At 34.7% G+C, this 10721-nt stretch overlaps 1 protein-coding gene across 1 annotated transcript; it reads right to left on the bottom strand.

Moving 5' to 3' along the window:
* Positions 1-2226: 2226 nt before the first annotated feature.
* LOC127081627 (uncharacterized) lies at positions 2227-9945 on the bottom strand. The gene is made up of 5 exons (XM_051021868.1): positions 9508-9945; positions 9079-9379; positions 3117-3275; positions 2718-3013; positions 2227-2600 (listed from the first exon to the last, which is right to left on the bottom strand). The coding sequence occupies exons 1-5, from the start codon at positions 9703-9705 to the stop codon at positions 2379-2381; spliced, it is 1176 nt and encodes a 391-aa protein (XP_050877825.1). The 5' UTR covers positions 9706-9945; the 3' UTR covers positions 2227-2378.
* Positions 9946-10721: the final 776 nt, after the last annotated feature.

Here is a 10721-nt window from a genome sequence, read left to right as displayed (position 1 = left end):
GGGGTTGTCCGTCAAGGTCAGAGGGAAGAGATGGGTTACATTCACCCATACGTCGACTTGGGAACCCTCACACCCTTTCACTTGTACAATGTTGTATTTCCAATTCATGTCATGATTAGAGTGGGGTTTGATTAAGGCCTTCCCCAAAATGGCACCTAGGGTCACCTAGCCCCCTTTTTATAGAAGGTTTAGTGGCGTAAAATGAAAATAACACCCTTATGGTAGGGGAAATCTCCAACGCTTGGCACACCATCTTAAATTGCCCAACTAAGCTCCAACTATTAGGTTCTAGCTGAGAAGGCACGGTATTAAGGACTCTCATAACTTTCACCTCGAAAGGGGAAAAGGGAAAAGACTCTTCATGTCCTTAATGAAGGGTTGGTAGAAGTAGAAGAAAGGAGAGGATTCGGGAGAGATGGTCATGTTAACCCTCTCTATTAGTGAACAAGCCTCTAATACAACCATCTTTTCGTCTACTAAAGAAGAGATCTCAACCTCCTTCTGAAAGGAGATTATCTTCTTTTTAATAGTACAAAAGGACCCAATATCTTCGGCCTCATTAGACAGTCCGAAGGGGGAAACCATTTTTTTTGTTTCCTAGGAACACATAAAACAAAAAGAAATCACTACCATTATCGCAATCGCTACTAGGACTACTAAAGCCCTCGATCTCACAAGACTAAAATCTTTACGCCAATCTAGGGCCCTACGAAAACTCATTTTATCTAAATCCTTAACCATTGTTATTACAAAGGGGAAAAAGAGAAGGAATTAATATCTGAAAGAGGTTTGAATAGTAGAAAGCTGGAAGAAATGTGTAAAGAAAATGAAATGGGGAATATAGGAATTCTTTTATAGAAGCGTTTGAACTACGCTCATAAGTCTTTTAGGCTTTCCGTCAAAAAATTTAGAGTTCATGTAACATGTGTAAAGACCATGTGTATTTAGCGTCTCATAGTAAATCATCATTACTTAAATTAAATATAATCGAGCATTTTTATCACATGATTGATGCTTGATATCCTTCGAATGACATACAAGCTACACAAGAGACACCACATCAAAAGCATTTTCACAATCGTCTTCATCAACAGATTAATCATTTTCTATTATAATACAAAATACTTTTAACATTAAAAATGTATACAAAGATTAAGACACTAAAATATTTTATAAATCTTATAATTTAACCGTGGATAATTTTAAATATTGTGTTGCAGTTCACATCCTAGGTGTCTTCAAAAACAGTCTTATAAATATGTATGATATCATATATAATTTTTTATTTTTTAATAATCAAAATAATATCTAGTAGGATATGTCATCAACAATAGGGACAACTCTATGTTAAGATCAACAAGGGCTCAAGATAAGATAGGATAGAGTCAGCATCATAAGCTTTATAACCTGAAAAATTAACACCTACGACCAAAATGATTGTAGCCATAAGAAAATCGAAAAATCCGCATACACTAGATTTCAATGTTGCTTAAATAATACAATTGTCACGCCATTTTCAGTATCATACTATTTTTCATTTCTGTTCAACCATTTGTAAGGTCATAACACTATCTCCACAAGAATTCAAGATTTTCGATACCGATGGAGCTACTTCTAAACAGAATAGTCAATTCCAAATCATTATCATTAAATATGTCAAAAGAAATATTAGTGTTTTTTTTAAAACTATATATCAGACCTACTAATCTCATCATCTACTACTGGCAGAGACTCATTTAAAACCAGAACAAAATGCTGTATAAACTGACTTAACACAAATATTGCTAATACATAACAGAATTCAAACATGAGACATTGAGAAGAACACACTCTCAAGACTCGAGCCTTCATGCATCATTCACTATTCCAGTTTCTATAATTTGTTAAACATACATCATGTTTTACTCAAACGTTAAAAGTTGTCAAGTAATGATGAACAAACTCTAGAATATATGCTTCCTGAGTGGTGGTCCTAATGCATTCACTGTAGAAATATGCTTTGAGGTTGGAAAGTTCAGATTTGTGGTCCTTAAACCATAATGAATAAATGTGGATGGGAAGAACTTTTGACATTCAAGTGTTAAAGTGAATCATCACATATGCTTGTGGGACCTAAAGGACAACAAATACACATGTATGAATTACCAACCCACGTTGAGTAAAGTATAAACATGTTCATCCCACTCCAAAGCAAGTTACTTCCCCAATGTCTCAATCATTGATGGATGTTAGAACAGAAATACATTTGCATTACCGAACAGTGTTTAGTAACAAAATTTTGGCAAAATAATACATAGTAAAACAGAGAAAGAAACTGGTGTTACAATCTGGACTATATACTAAATGGCAGTAGAAGAGTGTTCAAAAGAAACTCCATTTTAAGCATCCTGGGAATCTAATTGGAGGTTAATCATGTGAGAACCCATAAGCTTAGAAATTTCCTTGATTGCAGCTTGAACATCATAGTCACTCTCACCTGGAAACGGCCGTCTTGACGATGACTGTTGGTTCATTCTATCGTATTCATTTGCAGCAACCGTTGTCTTCTGCGAAGTGGCAAGGGCCTTCTCCAAATCTAACTGCGATAATGGTCTAGGTTCCTGAAACGCAAAAAATAAATAAATCAACTTAGTAATTTCATCTACAATGATCATGATATGAAAAAGACAATAAGACGACTATGCGGCTAACAAGAAGAGAATGACAAATATACTAACATGAGTTTGTTTCCCTCGCTTCTCATTATCCAGTAGTTCTCTAACAGGAAAATATGCAGCCTTCTTGCAAAGATCAAATAGATCTGAACCAGTGTAACCCTTACATAATCCCGCTATACAATCAAAGTCTATGTTGTTTTCAATCCTTTCTCCCTTTAAGATAACCTTCAATATCTCGGCCCTCTCTCGCCGGCTTGGATATCCAATTTCAAAAGCTTGAGGAAGTCGTCGGAGTATTGCTTCGTCAAGTTCTGAAGGGCGATTAGTTGCTGCAAGTACCATAACTCGAGCATTCTCTACAAAAAAAAAACAGATAGTAAATCTCCATCAAAATTATCACTTGTTTTGAAATTCTACACAACAAATAAGAAACTACATGAGAACTAATTTAAATCTTACTGTTGGTGGTGAATCCGTCCCATAGAGCCATGAACTCAGTTTTCATATTTAGCATAGCCTCGTGATCTGATGAACGGCGTTGACCCAAAAAACTGTCAACTTCATCAATGAATATGATGGCAGGCTGAAGCTTATCAGCCAAGCTAAATACAGCAGACACTGAAGAAGAGCAAAATATTAGCAATAAACCACAACAAAGAGTCACACTTTAATAAAGAACAAAACAAATTGACCGCATAAAAAATTAGATACAAATTAATACTCCCTCAGTAATAATATACATGCATAGAAAACAAACCTATTGATGATACATTTGAGAATTGGAAGCTAAAAAAACAAGTTCAATGATCAGTCACGTTGTATACCTACATATTCTTTCACAAGACAAAATAAGGCAGCCTTGTGGTATGAACATCCCACCATGGCAGAGTCTAGAGAAGGGTTGTTGTAGGCAGTCATTTAGTAGTGTACTACTATGGACTAAGATTTCCTGCATATACAATTCGAGATATTTGTAGTTTCATCCTACTTGTAGACCATTTGTTATGAATACTGGCTGGTATTACTATTTTCTATTATTAGTTGTCCTTGAATGTCTAATGTATCATCATAATGGAGAAAGATCAAGATAGGGAGGTCAATCATGAGTATAGGAGGTCAATCAAGATAGTTGTGCATGAATGTCATATACGGTTGTCGGCAGAACTACCATGCATGGCAGTCATGAAAATAGAAGTTAGTTAAATTCCTGTCATACTTCCACCCCCACCTAAGCCCGATAGAAGCCAACAGATAGTGGTTGGGTGCCTAACAAGCAAGGTACAGTAAAATCGTGTTTCAACTCATAAGATCAATCTTCGATACTGAACAATCCTGATCCCAAACAGAATTGAAATATGGCGAGATCGTGTGAAATTGCTTGGGTCGTTGTGCTAACTTGTGAAATCACTTGGATATCTAATCTTTCACGATTTCACTGGTGCAAGTACAAACTGAGTTGCACGGGTTGGATTTCTCTAATTAGTTACCAAAGTCCGTTTTCTAGGTTAAAAGTTAAAGTATTAACAGGATGTCAAGCTTAAATCTAGCAGTAAACTGTGCTAGCCTCCTTCAATTGAGTTTGTCAGCTGATTTTCTCTCTAGCCTTTGGGTTTCTTCACGCATGAGCTGTTTGCACATCTCTCTATGCCCTTTGTTCGAGCATCACACTCCTCCAGGCTACAACAGCAAAGCATATCTCTCAGGAAAGGTTGGATTTCAATGAGCATGTGGAGCCTATATGTAGGTTTTTATACGTTGGGTCCGTTTCTCTCGACCTAGTGAGCCAAACCCAAATTGATCAGTTACAGTATTAGTGAAAAAGAGCACATGGGAAGTTCTACTTTAACCTCTATTAAAAACACAATGGGCCAAACCCAAGCAAATGGAATTGAATGATATAAGCACCCATTTTCTTATTATTCCGTCAGCAACATAGATCATAGGTTCAGGACAGAAGTGTTACTATCAGTTAGTGAAAGAGGTGGACACACATAAATAGGACACAAGGGGAGAGGGACATAATTCACATGTGGCATGATCCATGGCTCGATACTCGGCCTTTTTACTTGATCGAGTAACGACAATTTTCATAATTTTCTTTTTGCTCTTCCGTGAAATCAGATTTCCACCAATGAAAGCACAGTAATCTGATGTAGACCGTCTATCGAGATATGTATATCCAATGGCATTGATGTTGCCTCTTGCATTAAAAACCTTTCCCAAGCGATCCTTTAATGTATTTAGGAATTTGAATAACTGCATGCTAATGCTTGTCACAATGAGAGTTGAGAATCTGACTTACTACACTGACCAGAAAAGATTTATCAGATTGAATCATGGTGAGGTAATTCAATTAGTTTACATGTTCAGTATCTGATTGGATCAGTATAAAGCTCCCCATGATTAGGACGAAGGTTTACATTAGGATCCATAGGAGTATCAACTAGTTTGCAAACTTAAAGACATGTCTCTTCCAAAATATCAAGAGCATACTTTCTTTAAGAGATAACAATACCTGACTTCGATAAAGCCACCTCAATTCCAAGAAAGTAACGAGGAGGAACCAAGTCCTTACTATGAAAGTTTTGAAACATGTGTTGTTTTAATGCCTCGATACCCTCAAAATCAACACCAATAATCACAATGTCATTAACATAAACCACTAGATATATATACTTGATTGACGAGGAGCATAATCGCAATGTCATTAACATAAACCACTAGATAGATATACTTGAATGACGAGGAGCATTTGATAAAAACAGAGTAATTTGCTTCCAAGCGCATCATCCCAAATTGTTGCAATTCTTTGTTAAATCTTCCAAACCATGTTTGAGGTGATTGTTCCAAACCATACAAAGACTTGTGCAATTTACTTATCATATTACACTTTTCCTGTGCGACAAATCCAGGAGGTTGCTCTGTGTAAATCTCCTCCTCCAAGTCAGCAAATAGAAATACATTCTAGATATCCAATTGAAATAGAGGCTGTGGTTTCGTGGAAGCCATGTCCAAAAAGAGACTATGCCATTTTGGCTGGTGGGTCATGTATCTTACTAGACTTGAGTATATCCCTTTTCCTCTAGGCTGGCTTTGAATCGATCTAGATGTTTATTAGGATCCACCTTAACATTAGATGTTCACCTGTAACCTACAAGATCTTTCCTAAAAGGAAGTGGAATAAGCTCCCAAGAACAATTAGATTCTAAAGTTGACATTTCATTGAGTATTCTTTGCCTCTAATCTTGATGGGATAGTGCTTCTTAAATAGTTTTAGGAATAGAAACATATGAAAATGTGGAAACAAAATAGGGATGGTAATGGGTAGGACATGGGCAGCGTACTATAGTACCATTCCCATATCCACATTTTGAAAAAATCTTCGTACTCGAGACCATAGTTGCGTGGGCACCAACATTTGTACCCATACCCTATGGGTACCTAAGTACATGTACACATACCCGTTTACCTGCAGTTCTCTTAAAAATAATTGATCACTTATAATTTATCATGTAATTTTAAGTTTTTTATAACACTAAAAAAATCCAAGAATGTTATTGTTGCGTTAAAAAATAAACAAACATTTATATTAAAATGCATACAAGTTTAATAGTGATGTATTTAATAAAATTGATAAATTAACTTGTGTACATAATAATTAAAATAAAAACACATATATATTGTGGGGGTATGGGGCGGGATTTTTATCCTATCCGTTGTGGGTAAATTTTGCAGATATCCATTAGAGATGGGTCCAATAGTCATCCCTAAGAAGCACAGTAGGTGGGAGATAAATTGTGGTAAGACTCACAATTATAAATAAGATAAGGGTTATGGGTTTAACATGGAGATGGGTAAATCAAGAGACCCAGAAGGAGCTGGAGTAGGGGTAAAGGCACTTGGAATAGGAGCTGAATTACGTAGTGGAGTAGGGGTGATGCAATATAAGTTCAAAGATGGTGGATATCACCAGCGAGAGGACCGTGAAGTAGGGGTGATGCAATATAAGTTCAAAGATGGTGGATATCACCAGCGAGCGGACCAGAAGATAAAGAAGTGGACTCAACGGACTCAAAGATTTGATGCTAACAGACGAGATAGTGGAAAATCAATGTGTAGAAGCAAAAGAACGGTAGAAACACACCTCAGAGAACCAAGAGAGAAAACCGAGCATAGTGGAACAAGTGTCATCGCAAACAGATGCACAAAGGGTGGTACAGGACACACACACACCAGCAAGGTGTTATGAGTGCGGCAGCATGTGGAGAAGATTATGACAAGGGGTTTCAGGTAACAGTCAATCAGTGGGTTCTGATCATGGTGGAAGAGATCCAGTAACGACAACAATACAATGCAGTAGTATACCCAAAAAATAAGGATTCTAAAACCTTGCTCTGTATACCAAATTTTGAGATTGAAAAGTATTTCTTTATATATATATATATATATATATATATATATATATATATATATATATACACAGAAAGAGAGAGAGAGAGAGAGAGAGAGAGAGAGAGAGAGAGAGAGAGACTCCGACACAACACCGCTAATATTTTTATTAGACACCGACACCATCATATATATTTATTATAATATGATAAAATAAAATATTTAAAACAAAATATATAATAATAAATAACATTAGTACTAGAGTTAGTATTAAAAATAAAATTTTAAAATAAAAACATTACTTCAAAAATAATATTAATACTACTAGAGTTAGTACTAGAGTTAATAACTAATAATAGTGTTAGTACTAAAAACAAAACAAAAAATCTAGCATTTTATTAACATGACATAGTAATGCTTTCTTTAACAAGAACAAATTTCATTTTAATAAAGTAAACTAACCAACAGGAACAATGAAAACAAGCATGCAAGTTTTTTTAACTATAATATAAAAATAATAACAATTTTAAAAAAGTATTGTACAGCAGCAAATACACACACATTACATCAAACAAAGACATGGTACATTACTGTTCAGTAGCAAATAAAGGAAGTAAGCAAAGAGATATGAAAACACACTTAATGATGTTATACAACAAAGAAAAAAAAAAGCAGAAGCACTATACAAAGAGCAAAAAACGCAGAAGCAAAATATGTTATAATGTTACACAGCAAAGGAAATAAGAGCCAAGAGTCAAACCTAGTGAACATCAAAGTCAAACGACAAAGAAAGTTTAGAAGAGAGTATGAATAGGGCAGTGTTGTCCATGGCGAATAGCGGTCCATGATAGAGAGCCAAATTCCGCCATACTAGACACTTTGCGACACCGTTATAGCAGAATATGGCGGAAAACCCGTGATATCGGCCAATATTTACCATTGCGGCGAGCCCAAAAACCGCCATGTATATCCGCCATAGCGCCACAGATATTTGATAACACTGGAATAGGGCAAGTAATATTTAATTTATATTGTTTCTTTTCTAATCCTACCTATGTTAATTTTGCTATACATAGCCGGTCTCAAGCCTAGATAAAAGGAGAGGGTCGACAGTCAACATAAAATTTTGGATGGAAGCATAGTCTTTAATAAAACATTATGGCAGAAATTGATCCAAGTAGCCAACTCCACTTAATGGGATAAGGGATAAGGGTGGGTTGTTGTTGTCTTGTTTTTTTTCCTGGGCTTTAAAATCATGTTTCAACCCATAAAGTATTTTGTAAAAACGTGTCCCTTCTATGTCTTGTTTTTTTTTCTTTTTTTGGAACACTCTTCACTTCTCTGACACATGTCGTGCAGGTGTTTGACACGTGTCAGACACTGACATGTGGCCATGCAAGTTGCAAGCAGTGTTTGTGCTTTCGATTCCAATATCTCAACAAAGTGAATAGAGAAATAACTCCGGTGTAGAAAAGAAAAATCGTTGGAGGAGGAGAGTCTTTTCGCATGTTTCATACATTGAGTCATCTTTGTCCTTTCCAAGTAGTTCGGTAAACCAACCTCAAACCAAAATTGTTTGTCATGCATTCAAAATTCAAGATTAAACTAGTAAATTTTGTGTTGAACTAAAATTCCCTTTTAAGCAAAGAAATCGTGTTGGAACTGCTCTAATCATATATTATCAATGAAGGCATGACTACCATACAACTCCACACGATACCACTTTTAACAATGAGTAAAACAGGATTGCAACACATTCAACTTATACATCCAAAATGACAAATTATATACAGCTATTACAATAATTGATATGCCAAACTTTTTTTACATAAGCCAAAAAAGCATCAATAACTGAAAGATATTTGCGCGAACATAAGGATTTTTGAAAAACATAAGACTTATATTTTACTGAACTAAGAGAATCATAACAATCATATGAACAAACAAAAAATCAATGTAATATCAAAATATACTACAAGATAATTTTATGGTGAATTATAGAAGTACTCATAAACAGATAGCACACACTTACCAAGCTTTTGCGCATCCCCAAACCATTTGCTCATGAGGTTAGATATCTTCACATTAATGAACACTGCTCCAGACTCCTTGGCAATAGCTTTTGCAAGCATGGTTTTCCCAGTGCCAGGGGGTCCATACAACAGAACCCCCTTCTGTGGTCCAAGAAGCTTGCCATGCGAAAACAAGTCGGGCCGTTTCAAGGGTAGAATAACAAGCTCAAACAAAGCTTGTTTAATAGTGTCCAGTCCCCCAATGGAGTCAAATTCCACATCAATATGGTCAGGGTTTATAACATCACAGGCTATTACATCCTACACACAGTAAAGTGCACAAATCAAACATCAAAATAAAACATGACATTTAACTAGACCTAGAAATCCATTTTTGAACTGATTATAGAAGTAGCATAATAACACCAAAAAAGTTGCGAAATTGGTACCTCATAGGGATTGGTTTGAATGAGGGGACGACCTAGACGCTTGGCAATCTGTTTCTTTTGTTCAAGAGCTTTCTTGGTTGATTCACGGTTGGGGTCAAGGTATCGGAGTCCGGTGACCAATACCCAGTAACTCAGCGCCGCCCTAGCTGCGTACAACAACAGCTCTTGCAGAATCTTGGTATTGGCTGAACCGGTCATTCTCTAAAGTTCAAAGTATAACCCTAAAACTTAGGGTAAAAAAAATTATCTTTTCTTCTTCTTCGAAGTATAGCTCCTAAAATTCAAAAGTATTATCAGCTCTCTGTGAGAGAGACCACCGAGATTTTAGGATGAAATGAAATACGAGGTCGTGAAATAAAAGGAAAAATCGAAGTTGTCTTGCGGGTGAGGATATTGAAATTATAGGCCTTACTTGGTATTGGTTGGGCCTTTTTTTTTCACCCTTCAAGCTTTGATTTTTTTTTAATTATATACATCATTTAATATAGTTAGTTATTTATATCATTTATTTAATTAAGATTGATATTTATTGTAGTATAAAAAATAATTTAGAGTATATTAGTATGAATTTTTTTTATATTATTTGTTATGTTTCTTATGAAAAATTAGCAACATCTTAGTAATATTAGTATATTTTGCGAAACAATAATAATATATATATTTAAAGTAATAAAGAAAAACAAAAAAAATATCTAAAAAGTTGAAAGAGAATATCATCTTGTTAAGATATTGGTTCCTATCAAAGATGACACCATCTTAATTAGAGTTGTCAATTTGAAAGATTTTTAAAAATTGAGGTCTAACTTTAAAGACCTCCAAAATTTAAGGGCCTACTATTTAAAGAATATATAAACCTCCAAATAATTAAACTTTAAGGTTCCAAAATTATAATAGGGCCTTAAGTTCCAACTTTTCCTCTCAGAGTTTTATTATTTTAACATATAATTATAGTGTTAGCCCCATTTTAATAAATATAATAAAAAGTTTAAGATTAAATTATAATGTTAGTCCCATTTTAATCTATTTATAAAATTAGTCTCCTATCTTATTTTTAAATAGTTTAAAAAAATATTGATTGATATGTAATTTTTTTTTTATAGTTGTTACTCTAAAACTTATGTGGACATTATTTGTTATGTCATTTTTATTTTTTTATTTTTTTTTAAACAAAAAATAATTTTAAATTTTTTTTCTCAAAATACCCATAAAAAAGT

The sequence above is a fragment of the Lathyrus oleraceus genome, chromosome 5 (genome assembly GCF_024323335.1).
Source record: "Lathyrus oleraceus cultivar Zhongwan6 chromosome 5, CAAS_Psat_ZW6_1.0, whole genome shotgun sequence".
NCBI classification, from domain to species: Eukaryota; Viridiplantae; Streptophyta; class Magnoliopsida; order Fabales; family Fabaceae; genus Lathyrus; species Lathyrus oleraceus.
The sequence above is the reverse complement of the archived record's forward strand: the minus strand, read 5'-3'. Positions and strand labels throughout refer to the sequence as shown.

Coding starts and splice junctions, on each gene's coding strand:
- LOC127081627 (XM_051021868.1), bottom strand. CDS start 9,705: ATGACCGGTTCAGCCAATACCAAGATTCTGCAAGAGCTGTTGTTGTAC. Junction 9,380..9,507: donor TTCAAACCAATCCCTATGAG/GTACCAATTTCG, acceptor TACTGTGTGTAG/GATGTAATAGCCTGTGATGT. Junction 3,276..9,078: donor TGGGGATGCGCAAAAGCTTG/GTAAGTGTGTGC, acceptor GCTCTTCTTCAG/TGTCTGCTGTATTTAGCTTG.